Raw genomic sequence first — 21,635 nt, 5'->3', positions numbered from 1 at the left:
TGGCAAAATGCATATGCATATGGATGGGGGGTGTAAATGTCGTCGTTTTTTTCTTCATTAGTTAAATATTAAAATATTGATTTTTTTTCATAACTTATAAGGAATTGTTTAAAATTGAAAGTGGTATACATAGTTTAGAATATTGCTGTTATTTTTATTGATACATTTTAATAATGTATTAGCACTAAAGTCTGTAACACATCTTAAGTTAAACCTTATTACTATTAAGTGTAGTAAATTTTATTTTATTTATATGATATAATGCATACAATAGGTTTTAGGGAAGAATTAGATTTGCACGTATCAGATAGGAACTCATCTGAGATGGCACAAAGGCAAAGGCACCCCTCCAGTAGGTTAATCTACCATTAATTACTTTGAAACAGTCAAGAAAAGGCTTTAAATAAAATATCTTAAATATTGAATTTGATAAACCAATTGTATAGCTGCATTTCTGAAAAATGCAGATACCTGCTTGGCATAGATTAAAATACAAAGATGGAGAAAAACAGTAATACATAGTGCTATAACTGCATCAAATGGTCATATTTTTGTGAAAAACTTTGTGATTGTTTTCTTTTCGCAATTTACGACTGACTGAAAATGGCTGTAAAAGAGGTAAAATAAATAAATAAATAAATAACACTAATGTATCATATGTTACAGAACATATTATACAATCTTTGACATTGTGCCAAAATATAAATAATAGCCTTACAACAGAAAAAAAATGCATAGTATTTAATTTATTGGCTGAAAAGCAATACTGAAATCATAAAACTCTTTTTGCTTTCTAAGTGTTATTCTTATTGTTGTTGAAAAGGTCTCAGAAAATGATAAATAAATAAAAAAAGAAGCCACACACACCCCTTTTCCTCTGTGTATAATTGCCCCTGATTTCCCCTACTCATTCGCTTGTGCTTTGACAATGTTATTTCTGGAAGAGATTTAAATTATTACATTTGCATCACAGGTGTGGCTCTCCTGCAGAGTGCTGGGTTCCAGATTCAAATTTCACTTCTTCATTGTTACACTTTCAGTGCTTTGTAACATACCAAGTTGGCTACAACATCAAGAGTTTTCAAATTACCCATTAGCATTTTAAAATGTCAATAAACATTGCTTTTAACAGTAAAATCTTTGGTACTTGTCCTGTACAAACATTTTATTTAAATAAAACACAAAAATGTAAAATATTAAAAGTTATCTTGTTCAATTAACTACAGGGAGAAGTGCTACAAATGCACGAATACATTAAAACACCATCATTAAACTTCTACAACCTAGTTGTAAACTTATTAGGGATCACATTTGGATCAGCTGCTTCTCCTGTACTATAGCGCTCCCCTCTGTGACACTCCAAGTAAGGACCCCAGTCTTCTGTGGGTGAACAGGCTGCTTTGATACGCTGAATGACAAAAGTTAAAGTTTAGAATTAAAGTGCATGACTTAAAAGGCAACAAACCACTGACATGCATATACACCCCACCCCTCGGATAAAACCTGAACATTCTGCTTTACCTGCCAGGGGCTTCCACTAGCTTTGTACACGTTCCAGACTGCAAGAATAGGGATCCAAATGAGGCAAAATGCAGTCATACACCAGCCCAGAGCAAGGCCCCAATCTGGATATGCAACTGAGCCATATGTGGGGGATGTAAAAGTATACAAGGACCATACAAGGACAATCTGGTTTAGAAAAAAAAAACACATCAGATATAATGATCACTTATAATTATTATATAGTTTAAAAAGTATGTACATACAGAAAGAACCACTGGGGTGATAAAAAACCAGCAAGCTCTCCACCATAACCAGAAGAGGGCGCTCTTACTCCCAATCATCATCTCGATATCTTTGATGAACCGATTACCACCTGAAAATAGTCATGCATTTTAGTAAAGAACAGAACAATAATTGGAGACAGGCGGCACATAACGTCATCAGATATTGCTAATATATGCTCACCATACAAGATGGAAAGACCCAAGACCTCTAATAATCCAGCGACCAGGAGAATCCATCCAGCACAGAAGGTGTCAATTAAATTCACCCAATAAATTCCTGCCTATCAAAACGAAGCACTTTTAAATCTACTGTACAGCAATGTAATGCATTTTTATCATCGTAAATGTAGATCTCAGAGTAAATCTATACTTGTAATGGTTTGCCTACCCCTGTGACACATGGCAAGCCGAGCAAAAAAAGAAGAATGCAAACTGTGGTGGTAATAATTCCTCGCTTGGACTTCAAAAGCTTGGGATAGGCATCTTGGAGGCAGGTGGTGATAACCTCTGTAGACAAATCATGATTAAGATTAAGACAAATGACAGTACTTTCTTACTTTACTACAGTACATCTGCTTTTCTTTACCTATTCCTGCAAACTGGGAGTCCAAGCCAAGGGTAATAAGCATGAAAAAGAACAGGATTGACCACAGGGGTGAAATGGGCAGCTTAGAAAGAGCATCAGGATATGCAATAAAGGCCAATCCAAAACCTAAAACACAAACTGGTGCTTAGCTTAATAACACAATAAGGAGTACATCATGCTAATGTTTGTTTAAGTTACACATTTTATTGCTTTTTGTTTTAAAATAACTCTTAAATGCAAATTTAAAATTTCAGATCTTACCAGCATCTGCAACTTCTGACACTGGTTTCTGATAGACATGCGCCATGTGTCCAAGGATAGAAAAGATCGCAAAGCCAGCGAATACACTGGTGCCACAGTTTGTGATGCACACTATAATGGAGTCTTGATAGGAGTTGTTGTAAAACTTGTTGTAAGAGGACAGAGTCATCAAACCACCCCATGCAACGGAGAGAGAAAAGAAGATCTGAGTAGCTGCATCCTTCCAAACCTATGGTGAAAACGGGCTACATTAGCTGTCTGAAATCAGTACATTCCCGTGATTATGAACCGTAAGGTTAGACGGTTGGACTTAGTTTTTGACGGACCTCAGAATCAGCCAGTTTGGTGAGGTTTGACTTTGAACCGATGTAGAACTCAATGCCATCTTTTGCTCCCTCCAGAGTCACACCACGAATCAGCAGGATAAAAAGAACGACGTATGGGAAAGTAGCTGTGAAATACACAACCTGAAATGCACCATTTATCATGTTAAATTGAACGCAAAATGCATTCCCCTTGCTGCCTCGACACAACTTACTGTACAGATGCAATTTAATGTTACTGAGGTGAAACACCCACCTTCCCAGAGGACTTTATGCCTTTGAAGAGAGCTGCTCCGACTAGTATCCAGGCAAGCAGCAGGCACAGGGCAAGGTGCCAAACCACCGGCCCGGTCTCATTCATGCTGCTAGTGCGCTGAAGAGCCACCTCACTGTGGACAAGTCGGTCACAAGAGGTCAAATATATACACACATATACATACATATATATATATATATATATATATATATATATATATATATATATATATAAAGTTAATTCCTTGATATTGGAGACCGTGACATTACCATTTTACAGTTTGGGGGGGAATGACTTATGTCTTGTGCTCATATATGTAAGAATAGATAGATATGCACCAAGCTTCCCATTTAACAAAACGCTTCAGAACAGGAAAGAAACTACACTCTACAAATTTGTAATGCTGTGCAGATCACCCCCAAAACCTAACACAGTCCAAAACATTAGTCATTAATTATCCAGAGAAAGCAATCAAGAAAGAAAAGGGTGCCAACAAAGCTCAGTCTCACTGAGAATCTGTACAAAAACTAAATGTCAACTTACTCCCAGTATTTCTCGCTGGGGCTCTGGCCTGCTGTGGATGCATTCTGGCAGGTTTGAGTCTCAGAAGTCACATTCAGTGCTGCAGCAGTAATGAAAGTCATTGAAACATATTGTCCAAATCATTTACTGCAGTATTATTCTGTATCTTGATAAATACTTTAAACATATACAGTAAAATTGTAGATAGATCTATAAAGTAGTCATAGTTCTTTAGTTATACAGTAGCTTAAACTCTTGTTTTAAGCACAGAGCTGCAACGAGGTTGAAATTTTCTTTACAGTATTAAGTGTGAAAGACAAGTTTCCCTTACAAGCCAGTTCATCTAGAAAAATGCAAATACTTTTATTATTAAATTTAAATTAAATGTAAAAATTAATTATTAAAGCATAAAGTCATGGTATGTCGGACACAGAAACATGGTCCTCTTTGAAAAAGAAATGGTCTAACGAACCTGTTGAGTTGCAGTCCGTCGCACTCCAAGGGAGAGGATATTGAAAAGATGCAAAAAGGTAGTAGATACTATAAGCAATGATTACATTATAGTAGATAGCCACAAAAGTGCTAACCAGCATCATTGTGATGCCAACACCTACAGAGAGAGAGAAAAAAACACCACTTTAAGATGTTTAAAGTACAAGTCAAACATTTGAATAAATTCACTTAAGTGTGTACTGGATTTGACCATGTTGGATTTTTTTTTTGTGTGTGTATTCACAAACAGTGTAAAAGGTCCTGAGGGCAAATGTAATTATGCAATCTGCATGTTAACCATTTGAGGAGTATTTGTCTCAAGAATGGTTTAAACACATTTATGAATTTATTTAAATAAAACACTTTTTAAAAAATTCCTGGAGGCATTTACCACATTGGTGGACCTTAAACTGTAGCAAAAATCCATTTGAATCCACAGTGAATTCTTAAACTCCTCAGCAGCTTTCAGATCGACCAATTTTAAGATTGAATTCAGAGTCACCTTGCAGTATAGGCACGGCTTTCCACACATTGATGGGGCCTTGGCTGCAAAACTGTCCAAAAGAGCTCTCCATGAAGAACATAGGAAGGCCAGCAACAGCCAGCATGATAGTGTAGGGGATGAGGAAGGCCCCTTGAATTATTGGAAAGATGCAGTATTTAAAACCGTGAGAGAAAAAAAATAAATTATAAAAGTTAAATATATTGCCCTATTTTCTGATCTAGTTTTCTATTATACAGTATGAATAAGACATTAATTCAACATACTGTACACTATGAGAACTCATAATAAGTTATCTTACTGTACCTCCCCCATGTTTGTAAGCCAAGTAAGGAAATCTCCACACATTTCCAAGACCAACAGCATAGCCGATCATAGACAGCATGTACTCTCTTTTACTGCTCCAGTTTCCCCTTTCAGTGTTTTCATCAGCTTTCCCAACATGAGAATCTTTCTCATTAGATCCATTGTTATCCTGCAGAAAGTAGTAATAATAATAATAAACACTCATTATTAAATCACATCACGTCACTTTTTTTTCTTTCTTTTCATGGTTTTAACAAGGTTGGGAGGAGCACATCAGAATCTTAGCCTAATTAACACAGGTGGAGCGCACTCAAGTTAATCAACACCATGGTATAAATACAACTGACATGCCTCTATCTTTTGACGGTTTATTAGCATCTTCTCACTTTGAGTTCATACACTTACACGACTTCAGAATCCTTCTCTGGACTGCATGCCAAATATGCATTACGTACTTCAGCTAATTATATGTAAGTGTGTACTCATGAATAGCCTATTATCAATGTCAAAACTTTCTAATACAGTAAATAAAAATTGATGTAAACAATTGTTACCTGCTCAGCTGCAACTGACTTTCTGAATAGTACTCCTGAAATGTTGCTCAAGTTGTATTTCCTCATTCTTCAGCACAGTCTCAAGAGCGGCAGGTGAAGTGATGGACAGAGTGCTCCTAAAGAAAAACTGTACATGGTACTTTTTATAGTTCACATACACCCCTCCCCACCCAGTTTCAACATGACGACAAAATATCATTTGTAATGTTCATACTGTACACCTCACAGTCACTGATCACAATCTCAGTTTGCATTTACGTTGACTCTGTTGGAAATCTCAAATTATAAATTATTATTTTAGCTTGATTTAGTAAACGTTTCTATGTCTAACATAGTATGCATCTATGGTATAAGACAGTGTGTAGTGTCTTTCTTTTTTTTTTCTTTAATAATAGAAAGAAATGGTCTAATCTAGTAATCACCAGGTATCCATCATCTGATCATTATTACTAATCATGGCAAACAAAGGCCACTGATAAACTACTCTTACTCAAGAGGGGCCTTCACAGTCATTCACATGAAGATCACTTGTTTATGATTCAGCAAAGAAAAACTAAAAGTAAAACATGAGGTTCAGATATGTGTATGACTTTTATTTTCCCAGTGAGATCAGTTCCATGACCTTTTATCATTTAGGTGAGGCAGGGCTATTTAAGGAATGTCAGAGACCCAATATCCAGTTAACCAAAACTGGCTTAATTATAAAAATGTATTATATAAAGTTCAAATTATAATGTGGTTTTACAGAATGATAGGTATTATATAGTTCAGTTACATAAAAAAACAATAGTAAAACTCTGGGAATGTTTTATTGTCTTTTTATTGTGTGGCAATCATCAAATATATTATAAGAAAATGAAGCAGTAATATTTATCAAGACACAAGAAAAGATTCTGGGATTTAAATGACTCCACTTCCCTGTTTTTTGTCTCTCCTGTGTGTCCAAGTGCAGATTCCTAACCACTGTTGACATTCCACAGACCCTCAGTGACTGGACAATGAGGGATGGAGAGCAAACATGAAGATCTTTTTATCAAGCCTGACAAGAGAGCACAACCTTAAAATAATCAGGCAACTTATTAACTCCAAACCCTCAGCTTTTGTTCTGGTATAAAAATCTCCCAACCTGCATTTAAGCCTTATAAATCACTATCATCATGTTAAGTGCCAAATTACAGTATGGTCTGCCGACACACATGAACCATTTGTCAGAAACCAGTGATGTGGTGTTTACCGCAGTCTGATATTATTGCCCAGAAGTGTTTTGGCTGTCATTAAAGTGCTTGCCAGGTAATTACAGGTAAATCAACAGTAGCCCCTCAAAATCAGTGTCTGTTTCAGAGGAAATGGTTTAAATAAATGAAAAGACATTGAACAGGATTGAGCACCTATAAAAAAGCTTGACAGATGTGGTGTGATTTTAAATGTTTAGGGAGCCACGTGAGTTCAATCTCAGATAAAATGGTCATTCTTTTAAACTTTATATTGAGTTTACTATCGCTAACAATACATTGGGTGTCAAAGTGAGACAGCGCCTTGCTGACGAGTTTCCAACACGTAATGTTCTTGTGACTTAGGTTAAAAAAAAAGTTATACTCTAAAAATAATCTGCATTCAGGGTGTTGGCATCCAGGGTTTTAGGAAAGAATTCTTTCAAATGAAGACACTTGTAAAAGTGAGTCATCCGAATTCACAACTTTCAAACTGTTGCAGGATGAAATACTCCCAACACACTTACTAAAGTCACAATATGATGTCATAGCCTTATATATATATATATATATATATATATATATATATATATATATATATATATATATATAAAAACCCGGACCATTAAGGTCAAAACATGTTCTCAAATCTGTGTAATGTGAAAAAAATTGCCAGAGACGTGTCAACATATAATTACGATTTCATAGAAATAACTTGATATTAAGTAATGATTAAGAAACTTATTGTTGACTTAGGGGTAACTTGAGACATTGTTTGATTCTGATATCATACTACACAAAGTAAATTAGCTGCTTGTTTTCTGTCACTTCTTTTAATAGAAATATGGTTTTACATTAATCTCTCTTTACTGTATTTTCTATGTATGCATTAGCAAGAGCCAATTTAGATATAAAGATATGAATGTCGTTACAGAGGACTAGAGAAACAGGATTTGTCTGGATGTTTTAATCAATACATCAAAATACTAGCTTTATTGAGTTACACCAAAGGTCCACAGGCATGTTTAAACACCAGAACCTCAGTCATTTTTATAACACATGCAATACATTTGTTCTTAAAACACAACCATTCAAAGTTTTTCTTCCCCTCTTTCAGATGTGAATGGAAGATGGGTTTTCTTTCATTTTCTTGCGACGATATCATATCGGACAGGGCATTATACAAGTTAGATGGATGTAGTCAAGTAAGCTCTTTCTGTTCTCCATTCAGTTCTTCTTTCTCACATGAAGCATAAATACTCACAGCATTGTTCAAACTTCTTTCCTGAAGAAACATGAATCCACAAACCTAAAGTAAATCAAATGTGTATCAAACAAATAGCAAAACTGCAATGTTGACTTTAGCACTGCCAATAGTGTCATCCAACTGACAGACAAGCACACAAACATAGACTAAGAGCACAGAAAAGCATACTAAAATTGCTATGTGGCTTTTGAGGAAAAAAAAAAACTAGCTTCACATACCTTAACAGAGGATCTCCATTTCCTATCTAAATCTCTCAATATCCTGTATTTGTACTTCTCTCTAAAGTCCACAGGAAATTATATTCCTCTAGTACAACACCCCAAGGCACTATAAATTTCCCTACAATAAAAATCAATGCAAAGTCATGCCACTCTGATATAATAATGTTGGAGGGAAACAAAAAAGGCCCCCTGCTGATTGGTCCCTGCCATTACACAGCAATATCAGAAGCCAGAGGAAGACACAGGGCAGCTTCAGAGGGCATGTCTCCAATACTGATCTCATTTCCTTCCAGCCTCAAGACTCGCAGCTTGGAGAAGTTCATAGCATCAAGCACACTGCAGAAACTGCCCAGTGTAAACTCTAAAACAAATGGAAAACAAGTTTTATATGCAATTTCAACATGCCAGGAATGGGAACAGTCATTGGATGAAAAAAGTTAAGATAGTTTCACTAAATTACACTGGAAGAAATAATTTTCTTAATAAAAAAAAATAATAATAACATAATTCTTAAACAACATTCATTTACAAGCAAAATGAGTGAAAAGTGAATGTCAAAATATAAGATTTTAAATATTCATTTTATATTTATTGTTTGTAATCATTAAATCTCACTACATGTTATTTAAAAATAAATAAATGGAAATGTAAATCTATAAAACTGTTGTGCAAAACAGCAAAAAGAATGTTGGGAGAGTAGGAAAATTAACATTTAAAATGAATTGCCTAATTAAAGAAATTATGTTTTGCAATTTTACATTGCTGATTACATACATCACTTTTATATTACAAATTTTTATGATATTTTTAACTTTTTCTTTTTTTAAAATACCTTTATTAAAAAAAATGTATTGTTAAAATTTGTATTTTTAATGATGTTTAGACACACACACACACACACACATATATATATATATATATATAAATTTTTATGTCAGTTATTCCATTCATTATAACAAATAAGGCTGAAATTATTACTTCATAAGTAAATTGAAAAAATAAACTTATGATAGCATATACACTAGTGTTGAAAAAAATCTGTGGAAGTGCTGTACCTTTAATCTGATTGGCCTGCAGATAAAGATGTTGCAGATTAGTACTAACAACAGGAATGCTCTCCAACTTGTTGAAGGACAAATCCAGCTCCACCAGACCGCTGTTGTTAAAGGTGTTTTGAGGGATGCCTTTGTTTGTGAGCTCATTGTGAGAAATACGGACATACTGCAGGTTGGTGAACTGGCTGAGGAAGTTCTCTGGAAGTGCTTCGATGGAGTTGGACTCTAGGTAGAGCTGGTGGAGCATCTCAGGGAGACCATTAGGAACCTTCTTGAGCTGGTTACCGCTCACATCCAGCAGAATTAACGATTTCAGACCTTTCAGGCCACTGATATCCTGCAGACCGTTGTTCTGGAGCAAAAGTATGGTCAAATTCTCCATGCCCTCAAAAGCGTTGGGGGGCAACTTGGTGATTTTATTGTGATTGAGACGAAGGTCATGTAGTGAGCGAGGCAGGTTGGACGGCACCTCGGTTAGGTTGTTGTTGTTCAGGTACAGGCGATCCAAGTTCACCAGTTTGGCAAACGCTTGCTTGCCCACTGAGTTAATGCGATTCTCATGCAAAAAAACCCACACAAGTCTGGTGGCATTTCCAAAAGCATCATCTGGGACAGAGGTGATCTGATTGTGTTGCAGGTACACATACTTCATCCGGGATGGGATGTAAGGCATTTGTTTCATGTTGCGGTTGTCGCAGTACATGGCAGTTGGGAATGTTGGAGGACAGTCGCACTCCTCGGGACATTCTCCTCCAGTGTTGTCGGCCTGCAGAGAGGCGTATCCACGGCTGTGAAGGGAAGAAAGCCACTGGAAAGGATCTCCGTCCTGAGCCAGCGAGAACTTCAGGAGTCCCAACAGCAGAAGAGCGATTAGCCGCATTGTCACTGGCAAGAGACTTGACAGCAGCAGACAGAAAGAACACTTTTTTAAGATTTGTAGGATTAATTAAAAATGCGCAGTTAGTGACTACCTTGCTGTAAAACCAGCCTTGGATAGACTGCTGGTCTTAACTGGTTTGAGCTGGTTTAGCTGCCCACTCAGCCCATATAAACTTACACCGTCTGGTTTAACCAGATACTCTAAGCTATCTTTCTTGCTACAGCTTTTTCCAGCAAAGTCTGGCTGCTTTTTCTGACTAGTTAAACCAGCTAACAGCCTCCCCTGACTGGGAAACCAGCTAAATTAGCTAAGACAAACCATCTTTAACTGGTTGAAGCATTTTTTTTTTTTTCTAGCTGGCCTGGGTGACTAGCTGGTTACATGACAAGTGCCCAAAATCCATCTGTAACCATAGCAGATCAGATCAGGCTGAAGAACCAACATCAGTTTTGATTGCTTAAAAACGGTTTTGCTACAGGGAAAGGTTCAGGAACACCAAAAATGTAATTATAGATAAAAAACTCAATACTGAAATTATTGTAGATCAGGCAAAAAGTTACTTGCATTATTAAAAATAATGGCTATTGTATAGAGATGAACAGGTCAGGTAGGAAACCCAGGCATTTTATTTACCCATACAGTAAAAACAGCTTGAAAAACCATATTCCCACAAAATAGCAACACAACCTGTATTTAACTACTGTTAGCTTGTTCTACTTAGTACCAAATCCACAGTCTCCATTGATGCAGAAATGCAAAAATAAGACAAGAATAAATAAATAAATAATAAATCTTCCAAAAAGGCAGTAGAAAACAGCATCACACCTACCTGATCAGCAAAGGCTCTACCTTCTCTTTGTCTCACCGTGAGCCCTTGTAGCAAAATGAAGTGGCTTTGGCAAAGACTGCAAATACCCCTTCTCCCCTACAAGCTTTCTTGCCTCCACCCTCCGAAGCCCCCTCTCAACCCCTGTCCAATTACAGAAGACTTGCCTTTCTCCATCCCAAGTCCATTTTTCACCGGAGTTGAGTGGCTGGTCTCGATCACTCCCAGCTGTGGAACATGTTAGGAACATCTGCGTCTGCATACATCAAGCTTTTCTCATTAGGGAGAATGTGGCCCTTACTGCAAGACTGACCAAACTATCAACAGTGCATGAGGGAGCTGTATACAACTCTACAGACTTACCTTCTTACCTCGAGCCACTCAAGAGGCACAGCAAACATGTTCCCTTCAGATTACAAAACAGACACACATTCAGCATTTTTTTTTTCAGATGCAGACTGTGTGACTCAAGTCATTTACCTGAAAGCAGTGGCAGATATTAAACAGTCTGTCATTTGATCTCTTGTGTGTTTCATATCTCCAGGCACTCATCCTGAGGAATGTCAGGTCCTCCATCTCCTGAGAGGCCTCTCTTTGTGGTCTTTGATGGCTGGTTGCAGCCAGCTGGTTTTTGGTAAGCAGATCTGTGGCATGCTAGAGGTGCTGGGCTTTGGCCTCGACACAAGACATAAAGCCAGACAGCTTCATGTTCTGACAGCTGCAGGACTGAATCACAAACACAGGCCTTGAGGGAGCCTCCGTTTTTATTTACTGCATGAAGGGCTGAAAACCCATAGGTGAGGATGGGTATTAATGGGAAATGTGTGCATGCCTTGGCATCTTTGTGTAGCATGCTTGCTTTTATGATTAAAAAATAAAATTGTTGTCAGCCTTCCAAGTTGAGCTTAAAAGTAACTAATCAGTTGCACCAATAAGGGATTACATTAAATATTAATACTAAATTGCAATTTCACCATTACAAATGGAAACCATTACACCATTATAAATGGAAAATACACACATGCACACACACACACACACACACACACACACACACACACACACACACACACACACACACATATATATATATATATATATATATATATATATATATATATATATATGACATGCAAGTTTAATTAAAGTATGTTTTAGTTTACAGTAAATGCATGTCAGTACTTTTGAAACATGACTTTATATTTCAGTCTAAAATTATATAAAAAAATGATTACCTTAAGTCAATAAAACAATCCAACATTCAACTAATTGCATTTTATCTAAACATACTGTAAGTCACAATATATTTTAATTTAATTGCAATAAACATGCACTAAGTGTACAAATAAATTACATTATATTCTTAAGTATATTAAGTGCTATTTTTTTCAGAAGAGTATCTCGGTCTATTTATGTAAATATCTTAACTTAGCCAGGTGATCTACTTACTAGACACACCTAGCATACTTTGAAAAAACTTGCTGGACAAGCTGGACATTTTATCATTACATGTGAAAGAATATTCAAGTTATATCGACTGAGACAGCATAAGAATTCCTCACTCCCCAGTACCTCTTCATACTGTTCACGATTTGAATGCATAGTTGACTCGATCTTTATAACACAGTGTTTTCCATACTGTTGCTGCAAGTACTCCGACTGTCTCTAGGAAAAACCTCAGGACCAGAACACACAGGGTCTGATCCCAGAGGGAGGTGAACTCAGCATCGGGAAGCACTTTACATTCCTGCCATCCCTGTCCCTGCTCCTGCTGATCTCTCTCCAGCCGTGACTTAGCCTCTTTGAACTTTAGAATGATATGTGATTTGTGTTTGCAGCACACAGAGGTCAGACAGCAGAGGTGACCTGAATCACTGCGAGACATGCTTTCTTAAGTAAATGAAGACTGATGCTATTAGCGATGAAGCAGAGCAAGTTATGCTTTGTCCATTCTATAAATGTTTGATTCCAATGTATGATTCTTATAGCTATATACAGCTCTAAGCCAAGAACGCTGTCATCAATTACTCACCCACATGTTGCAAAACTGCATGACTTCTTTTTCCTGTGGAAAATAATAAAAACAGAACATAAGAAACATTTAGAGATATTTAGGTAGTTTGTGTGTGTGTGTGTTTTCCAACTGGCTCATGATAAAAAAAAAATAATGCATACAGGTTTTAAAAGACAATTTAGGAAATGACTGAATTTTCGAGCAGTGCTAGAATTTATATTCTGAATACTAAATATTCTAAATACAAGCAACTAAATATTCTAAATACACTCAATTAAAAATATTTCCACACATTTCAGCATAATCTGCATGAACAAAAGATACAGCTAGACATTAACAGCACACCATAAATTATTCTGCATATAGATAATAATCCAGCTTTACATCACAATAATTTACACAATAATTTACCTTCATTCATTTGGTGTTTTCAGTAAAAATCATCTCCTTGGACATATAAGTGTTTGTTTTGATGAATTTACTATTTTTCCGGCAGCTAGAATTCAGCAGAAAATAAATTAACATGCCAAAGTACACTTTAATAACCCATGGCATTATTCAAACCATTATGATATTAGCCCATTTCATCTGAACTCGCACAGTAGTGAAGATAGTTTGAGATATAGCGCCATCTAGACATCAGTGTAGGGAAAAGCATGTGGTTCTGCAGCCAAGATATGAGTCACATTCACAGATGATCTCAATAAGACATAACTGATCATATCCAATCCTATAGACTGGATTTAATCAGCAGGCTTCACCAAAGCTTTCAAAGTAACATAAGCAGTATAGATGCATGAAAACAAGTTCTTGAGAGAAAAGAAAAACATTTGTTTTTCCACAGGCAACACTGCATTAGCTCTGAAATGTAAGGAAACAGAAATACCCTGTAAACTGACCGTCACACCTGCTCTGTAACATCTCCTCCAGCTTGTCTGTCCTGGGCCATTGGTTTGGCATGACTTTGCCACGGCAGTCTGCTAACTGCAAAACCTCCACAAAGACCTCTGTTATAACATGCCAAGGGAGAAACAGCTCACACGACTAGTGCATGCTTATGAAAACACAAACACAAACCACACTGAACACATGTAAGCAGTGTTTTGACTTGTTCTAAGTGTACACAGAATTTATACTGACTGGAAACTGTGCGCAAACTTGTGAAGAAAGCACTGAGAACAGCGAGGAAGTACAAGAGAACATGAGTGTAAGGAATTATGGATGCATAACCCAAAATTTTCTGAAGGAGATACAGAAACAGATTAATTTAACCCTACATAATTTAGCAACAAGTTTTGATTCCAGTGTTTTATTCTAAGCACTACAGTTATTTTTTTTCTTCCATTTTTTTATTTTATTTTTATTTTTTTGCAGTCAAACTGCAAAGCCTGCTGGGTTACAAAGTAAGATTCCAAAAGCACTGGAAGGTTCTTCATTTCCTTCTGTTTAAATGGAAAAGAAATCTGGCAGCCAGTGGCAGTCTACAGTGTTTCAGGGAACAGAATAACATAAAAACCCCTTCAAAAACACTCTAGCTCAAGCTCAAAGCAATACTTTTAGAGTTAAGTCAGTTTTATATATATAAAAAACAGAAAACTACATATCAAGCATTTAAAAGGAAGGTTAAAAAAAACTGAAGTAAAAATAAATTTTTTTACTACATTTATCAATGTTAAATGGCAACATTTTGGGGGTTGCAGTATGTTTGCATTAGGAAATACATATTTTACACACACACACACACACACACACACACACACACACACACACACACACACACACACACACACACACACACACACATATATATATATATATATATATATATATATATATATATATATATATATATGTACATAGTTACATTATCAATGTAAAGATTTTACATTGTGCTTTTTTAGTTTTCTTTATTCTATTTTACATGTGAAAAGCTTAAATGTACTAAATGTAATTATTATTTTTTTTAAAAAATAAATATTGAGTATAAAATAATAGCATTAAGAATAAAATAATGTCATCAAATGAAAACAGCCTTGCTTTTGTGATTGTTGTGGTTGAGTGCTAGGGGGCACTCTGACTTTTCAGACCTTCATAGACCAAAATATTGTCTCATCCCTGTGGAAGGGCTTTGATGTGTTGGGCTAAAGCTATCTCAACTAAACTACTCTCTCTCTCCCTCTTTTCTTCTCTCCTGCTCTCTCGCAGACTAACAGGGTCTGTTTGGCTCCCCAGGCCCCCTCCAGCTGTCTGAGTGTAACCATTGCTCTCTGTGCTAGATGTTCCAGAGCTGACTGCTGTGCAGGGCATGTCTGCAAAGAGAAAATATACTGCCTTCAAACATATTCCCCTTACTCACAGGCCCGATGACGTGATATTACAGTTCATCAGTCAGTGGTCTGGGGCTGTTTATGTAACAGTATATGGTTTGCATCAGCTTTAAAATATGATTCCACATCAGTTGTATATTATTTAAAAATCAAGCTTTGAACACATTAAAACAACAACAGGAGTTCTATCCATATCCATATGTGATGTGTATTAAACCAAAAGATATTAAATCTCCTCAGCATTGTCTATAAAGATTGCCCTTTCTATGCTGCAAGCACACACGTTTTTAACAAATGTTGTGCAGTGGTTAGACTCCAGCCATAAGCTTCAGAGACAAGTTGAAAAAAAGGAGTGAGAATAAGCTGTATGGAAGAAAAGGCCATCGCTGAGTGAGGAATGTTTCAGTAGCTGTGTAAAACTCTCCAGGTTGCTCCGTTTAAACGTCTACAGGGATAGTCTCTACAAGTCTACCGTTCAGAGGCTCTTCTAACTAAAATTGGCGGGTGAAAGGTATGCTCATTCCTCTGGCATATGTAGATGCATGTGTTTGCAATGTGACAAAAGAGAATTGAAGAAAGTAGCATTTTTAAACCAGTTTAGCCTCTTGCATATTTAGCCACACTGTTGCTGACACTGAAATAGAGTTTATGTAGACATGAAGTTGTATTTGGCATATTATTAGATTTAAATAAGCAAGAATGCAAAAGCTCTGCTACTGTAATTTACAAAAAAGCCATTGCTTTTATATAACTTTATCTAAGTAATACTTGTTGAAGCTTTTATTAATGCTATGCTATTGTGAGTTGTTTAATTATAAACGCTTTTATCAAAGTTAAAGGCTTTAATATATACAGTATACAGTACATAAAGTTTCTGTTTCATTTAGGCAGGCGCACGAATGGATATAAGCACAATTTTCTTGTTACTCTCTATGTGTGGGCTGACTTGGGCCTTCACTCTGGACTTGGACAATGGAGGTGTACCACTCTGGGTCAACCGTTTTTTGGGAGAGCCGAGTGTGTTTACTTTGAAAGATCGGATGGATCCCGGATGGTTTCGTGCGGTTAACACACAAAGTTGTCCTTTGGAGTGTGACTGCCCTATCCAGTGGCCAACAGCTCTTTATTGTGACAACAGGGGCCTTACCCAGCTTCCCTCTGGCCTTCCGTCCCACACACAGTACATGTTTCTCCAGGGGAATAATATAACTAGCCTTGGATCCAGACCGTTCGCCAATGCCACAAACTTGCGCTGGTTGATCTTGGATGGCAATCAGTTAGTGAGTGAGAAACTCGATAGTGTGTTCTCCAATCTCACGCACTTGGTAAATCTTTTCATAAATAATAATAACCTGACAAGGGTGCCAGTCGGACTGCCTAGTGGACTCAAGCAGCTGCGACTCGCATATAATCGCATCGAAAAGATTTCTAAAGGTGCTTTCCAAAATCTGGACAATTTAACATTACTTTTGTTACAAGGCAATCGTCTGACGACTATTGAAGAGGGCGACTTAAAAGGTATTCTTTGGTTTTTATATTTTTGAATTCATCATTCAGAAGATAAATCTAGAGATGCACTAATATGATATTAAATCAGAATCTATTTTGAGATTTGCTAGAAATGAAACAATACTGATAAACACCAATTAATAAATAAATTAAATGAAATATAGCTGTAATATCTGATCTGATAACTGATATGAGGCCGATAGTTTGCATCTCTACATAAATTATAAGGAAGCATTAATAAAGTGAATCATTTCATAAACTCTAACCGTTACCTCTATCCATCATGTTCTTCACCAGGTCTTGGAGTCCTCAACCTCCTGGATCTTAGTCACAACCTCCTGGAGACTTTCCCCAAACATCTACCTCCATCTGTCCAGCAGCTTTACCTCTCCAACAACTCTCTGACTGGCATGACCCAAAACAGCCTTAATGGTTTTAATAGACTCCGTTATTTACGGCTCGGACACAACAAATTGAGGAATGAAGGGCTTGACCCTGGCGCATTTAACCTCACTTCTCTGGTTGAGCTGGATCTTTCTTATAATCAGCTGACAGAAATCCCTACCATTCCCATCACTCTTCAGTACCTCTACCTTGAGGTTAACCAAATCCAAGGTGAGTTGGTGTTGGCTTCTTGTTTTAAATAAACAAAGCACTGAGGTTTTTCCTTTAGCACTGCCCTGATGAGAAAGCAGCACTGATGAACTTCAGTGTGGCAGAGGAAAATGTTCAGTCCATGAGTGCGTTTCATTTACGGTTTAATGACAGAATAACTGCAACACATGACACAAGACAGAGAACCCCACCACCACTTTCTTTTTATTATTATGCTGATATTACATTAACAAAACATTCAATAAATTGCTCTAACAGAACTTGGAGAGAATGTGACACTTAAATATTACTGCAGGTTTTCGAGACAAGATGTTTATAGTGGATATAAAGCACTGCTGACAGACTTCAGGAAACCAGGAATTGGTTTTGAACCAAAAAATAATTTGGTAAACTACACAGTTTCTTTATAATTTGGGAATTAGCATTATGTGAATTTGAATTTAATTGGCTACAGTGGAATTTTGGAATTTCATGTGGTTTTCAAGGATCTGTGGCAATTCTGCATTCTACAGTATTTTCAAATTCGAATCTAATTCAAATTCTTAGAACTAAATTTAAAATTAAACTGGAATTTAAGGAACATTTTAAATCCAAAAACAAATCCGTGATAAGCATGCCGTCATGGGCAGTGACTATTTTTGCGATCCTTCTCGCTTGTCTGCTACAGTGTTAAATATCAGCCCAGAGCAGAAATGATTCTAAACACAAAACGGTAAGCTCGCCAAAAGCTTGAATAAGAACTGCTTGAATGTTTGTGTCCTGATTAACAGTCTTCCAGAACGAGGCCGTGTTCTCAGGCTGATCAAATGAAATAATCTCTGGCACGAAAGAATCAACATTCAGACCCGAATGGGCCATGGGAAATGTGATGGAAAATGTGATAGAAACAAACTTCCCTTCCTCTCTTGGGTTTCTTTTCCCCCTTTCCCGTTCTTTAATGTGTTCGTCACAAAATGTTTGCAGATAGACACATCCTGGAGATACAAAAGGTGACCAGAAAAAGTAGGTTAGCTGAAAGAGAAGGAGGTTAGAAAAGAAAGAAGGAAGGTTTGAGAACATCTGCAAATACTCCAGAAAGAATCCACATGTGCTAAAAGCACGCTCTGTTCTCCCCCTCCTCCTCAGCAGCACGCTGAGCTCAGTTACAAGAGCCTTGCCTCTGGTGGACAGCAAAGACTTCAGCAGACATTCTTTATTTTCAGGCAGCGGTCATGATTCACTCTCTTTGAACCACACAACAAAACCTCATGCCATCAACAGCGGTTTACCAGTTCAAAATTAAGAGTAATATTCTAATCATTCACAAGAAACCACAATTGAAAATGATAAAACAGATAACTGGTATATTATAGCCTTGAAGTAGAGGTTAGAGAAAGGTTATACAGCCTTTAAGAGCTACCTTCAGAAAACAACTGGAAAGAATGTAATAGAGAATGTATTGACTAGTGCCATTAAAATGATCCAGTCAGAGGGTGAAGACACTATATAGATCTCCAGAAAATATGATAAAACATATTATTATTATATTTTAGAGGAGTGAAAACAAGCTACAAAAATAGTTACACACCTTATGTGCTTTGCAAACACATATATTGATTATCTTTCAGTTTATGACTCCTAAACTAAAAGCTACAGATACCTACTGTAGATTTATTCTACCATAACAAATCAAGCTGAAACAGATCTAAAGGGTTCTTCTTGAGTTTTCACTGAAGGTGCCAATGGCAGCGCACCTGTAACTTATTTGCACGGTGCTGTGAAGCAGCTCCTCCAGTTTACGAGGGCTGTCATTTGACTCTGGTGTGTGATCCTGTGAACGATTAATGTCTGCTGCAACTTCTCTGAAGCACACATTAATCGCTGAATATGGTGACCTCACAGTCTCGCAATCTCTATCTAGTAAACAGTGGAAGCAGTGACGCAGTACCAATGTTTCAAAACAGACAGACAGCTGGAAGTAACAGACAACTTAACTTTCTCAACTTGCTTGATGATGTAGCTTACTATGAAAGTCAAGTGAGACCAATTGAAAAATATGTCAAATAAAGTAAATAAATACCCTTCCTGGTGATGAAGATAATGTGTAATAGTAACAATGCCATACTGGTAAAAAAAATATATAATAAATGGCTCTATGTTCTTCTACATTCTACTACCAGATGACTTTTGCTGTTGTGTCTTGCAGAGTTTAACGTGAACAGCTTCTGCAGGACAGTTGGACCCACATCATTTTCACGTTTGAAGATTCTGAGGCTGGACGGTAATAAGTTGGAGTATCACAAGCTGCCTCCTGATTGGGTGTTCTGTCTACGTGTCCTCCAAAACATTTATATTTGATCTAATAGAAGCAGTTAATGTCTTAAGCCTCTCTATATTTTTAGGTTTTCTGAAAACTTTGAAATACAAGCATGCAAAGATATATTACAACATATATGCATATTTAGATTACATTAGAAAGCATGACAGCAGTAGAAAGCTGCTCAGTCTTCAAGGTGTTGCTGTTTTGAATAAGCATGCTGTCATGGTTTTAATGAAACAGTATTTAATAACTCTGGATGTACTGTATATGAGCAGTCATTTTTATTTTGATGCGCAGTGCAAGTCTTGCGCCCTGTCATAGTCTTGACTTCACATGTTCTAAGTATAGATCAGAAGTATAGAAGTATAGATCTAAGTATATAATCAGAATTAATCTAACTCTTGAACTTGTGGATATACAATACAAGGTGCTTTCTTTGAAATAAATGAATATTGAGCATTTAGTGATACATTCAGCAGCACAACTGTTTTCAATTCTGTTAATAATAAGAAATGCTTCTTGAGCATAAAATCATATGCAAATGATTTCTGAAGGATCTTGTGACAGGTGAAAATTTCTTAGTACACTGCAATACTATCTGCGCTGTCAAGAACACGGATTCTACTAAGGCTGAAAACGCTACAAAAATGATTACATCCTCTTTGTGAATTAATCAAAGAGCATAATCTTTAATCTATCGATCTTTGGACAGAAACATTCCATTGTGTGAAATAAAGAACAATCACAGGTCCCTCAGTGAGTATCCAGGAGCAAAATTAGTTTATCCAAATCAAAAAATTCTCAAGCTAGAGAATGACATGCCTTGCTTTCTTTTGTTTCTTGTACAATGTTTCTCATTCATTAAAATGGATATGGTTATCATATTTGGCTGCCTCAGGATTCTGTTATAATAACCCTATTTTCTGTCCTAACAATGACAATCAACAATATTTTGTCGGTGCTAGAAAATTCATTGGACCAAAATCCTGACCACGAGATACTGAAATATGACAATTCACTAAAATTCCACATGGAGAACCACAAAAAGGATGCTGTTTGGAGAAGCAGTTAAGTGTTTTGCGAGTGCAACAATGTGCAAACAAACACACTTTTTTGTTTTGCATTTGAGGCAGCATTTTTGCTTTCAGTGAGGACAGATGAAGTACTTATGACCCAGTAGACATAGAAGAGAGTGAAGTCAACCACAACATCTCCAGCACAAGAGCTCATTCTCACCAGTTCAGTGGAATTACACACAAGTAACACAAAACATGCTCAAACGAAACTCTCATTTAGTCACAAGTCCTACTTGTGCTGGATCAGGGAAAAAATTCCCACAAAACCTAATATTTGATCTATAGATCCAAAGAATGACTCCTCCATATGTAAAAGATTGGACAATGTGTTCATGATGCCGTAACTCACTCTAGGATCTCCACTAAGATTTTTTTTCTAGTGAAGAACACAGTCACAGTCAGCCTGGTGTGGACACATTCCCCATTAGCAGAGCCATAACAGCACAAAGAACTTGAAAAATTTGGGTTTGCCTCTTGAACTTTAAAGAAACACAAGATGACTGAACCAGAAGGACTATAATTCCATAATGGGGTGGCGTTGGCCCAGTGGATAAGTCACATGCTTTTGGTGTGAGAGACCCGGGTTGGAATCCACTGAGACACCAATGTGTCCCTGCAAGACACTTAACCCCTAGTTGCTCCAGAGGTGTGTGACCTCTGACATATATAGCAACTGTAAGTCTGCTTTGTAAGTCAGCTAAATTAATAAATGTAAAAAAATGTTTGTTCATCTCAATCATGGGAAA

At 36.8% G+C, this 21,635-nt stretch overlaps 3 protein-coding genes and 1 long non-coding RNA gene across 5 annotated transcripts; 2 read left to right on the top strand and 2 right to left on the bottom strand.

The window, feature by feature from the left end:
• Positions 1–1,147: 1,147 nt before the first annotated feature.
• On the bottom strand, positions 1,148–5,995 carry LOC127968633 (sodium- and chloride-dependent neutral and basic amino acid transporter B(0+)). The gene is made up of 14 exons (XM_052569945.1): positions 5,590–5,995; positions 5,036–5,204; positions 4,730–4,861; positions 4,208–4,345; positions 3,757–3,835; positions 3,214–3,346; positions 2,961–3,101; positions 2,635–2,863; positions 2,374–2,499; positions 2,176–2,294; positions 1,969–2,068; positions 1,767–1,876; positions 1,522–1,689; positions 1,148–1,408 (listed from the first exon to the last, which is right to left on the bottom strand). The coding sequence occupies exons 1-14, from the start codon at positions 5,653–5,655 to the stop codon at positions 1,277–1,279; spliced, it is 1,842 nt and encodes a 613-aa protein (XP_052425905.1). The 5' UTR covers positions 5,656–5,995; the 3' UTR covers positions 1,148–1,276.
• LOC127968635 (uncharacterized) lies at positions 5,401–6,720 on the top strand. The gene is made up of 3 exons (XR_008156034.1): positions 5,401–5,505; positions 5,663–5,725; positions 6,542–6,720. It is a non-coding gene; the product is annotated as an uncharacterized LOC127968635 (long non-coding RNA).
• Positions 6,721–7,752: 1,032 nt separating this feature from the next.
• Positions 7,753–11,944, bottom strand: LOC127968634 (fibromodulin). 2 transcript variants are annotated; one of them, XM_052569946.1, is made up of 5 exons: positions 11,530–11,944; positions 11,413–11,455; positions 11,053–11,305; positions 9,344–10,239; positions 7,753–8,649 (listed from the first exon to the last, which is right to left on the bottom strand). In XM_052569946.1, exons 4-5 carry the CDS (start codon positions 10,221–10,223, stop codon positions 8,498–8,500), a joined length of 1,032 nt encoding a protein of 343 aa, XP_052425906.1. In that variant the 5' UTR covers positions 10,224–10,239; positions 11,053–11,305; positions 11,413–11,455; positions 11,530–11,944; the 3' UTR covers positions 7,753–8,497. The 2 variants fall into 2 exon arrangements, with proteins under 2 accessions (XP_052425906.1, XP_052425907.1); XM_052569947.1 differs by having other exon boundaries at positions 11,053–11,944.
• Positions 11,945–15,148: 3,204 nt separating this feature from the next.
• Positions 15,149–20,697, top strand: LOC127968459 (lumican-like). The gene is made up of 4 exons (XM_052569716.1): positions 15,149–15,901; positions 16,278–16,908; positions 17,197–17,514; positions 19,700–20,697. Exons 2-4 carry the CDS (start codon positions 16,290–16,292, stop codon positions 19,849–19,851), a joined length of 1,089 nt encoding a protein of 362 aa, XP_052425676.1. The 5' UTR covers positions 15,149–15,901; positions 16,278–16,289; the 3' UTR covers positions 19,852–20,697.
• Positions 20,698–21,635: the final 938 nt, after the last annotated feature.

This window comes from Carassius gibelio, chromosome B11 (genome assembly GCF_023724105.1).
Source record: "Carassius gibelio isolate Cgi1373 ecotype wild population from Czech Republic chromosome B11, carGib1.2-hapl.c, whole genome shotgun sequence".
NCBI classification, from domain to species: Eukaryota; Metazoa; Chordata; class Actinopteri; order Cypriniformes; family Cyprinidae; genus Carassius; species Carassius gibelio.
Note: the sequence above shows the minus strand (reverse complement) of the source record. Positions and strands in the feature narration are given on the sequence as shown.

Excerpts from the sequence above, each read along its gene's own strand:
- LOC127968633 (XM_052569945.1), bottom strand. The coding sequence starts at position 5,655 with ATGAGGAAATACAACTTGAGCAACATTTCAGGAGTACTATTCAGAAAG. Across the intron at positions 4,862-5,035 it reads GGCTTACAAACATGGGGGAG|GGGCCTTCCTCATCCCCTAC; the intron begins GTACAGTAAGAT and ends CAATAATTCAAG. Across the intron at positions 1,690-1,766 it reads TCACCCCAGTGGTTCTTTCT|ATTGTCCTTGTATGGTCCTT; the intron begins GTATGTACATAC and ends TTTCTAAACCAG.
- LOC127968634 (XM_052569947.1), bottom strand. The coding sequence starts at position 10,223 with ATGCGGCTAATCGCTCTTCTGCTGTTGGGACTCCTGAAGTTCTCGCTG. Across the intron at positions 8,650-9,343 it reads GCAGGCCAATCAGATTAAAG|AGTTTACACTGGGCAGTTTC; the intron begins GTACAGCACTTC and ends CATTTGTTTTAG.
- LOC127968459 (XM_052569716.1), top strand. The coding sequence starts at position 16,290 with ATGGATATAAGCACAATTTTCTTGTTACTCTCTATGTGTGGGCTGACT. Across the intron at positions 16,909-17,196 it reads TGAAGAGGGCGACTTAAAAG|GTCTTGGAGTCCTCAACCTC; the intron begins GTATTCTTTGGT and ends GTTCTTCACCAG. Across the intron at positions 17,515-19,699 it reads TGAGGTTAACCAAATCCAAG|AGTTTAACGTGAACAGCTTC; the intron begins GTGAGTTGGTGT and ends TGTGTCTTGCAG.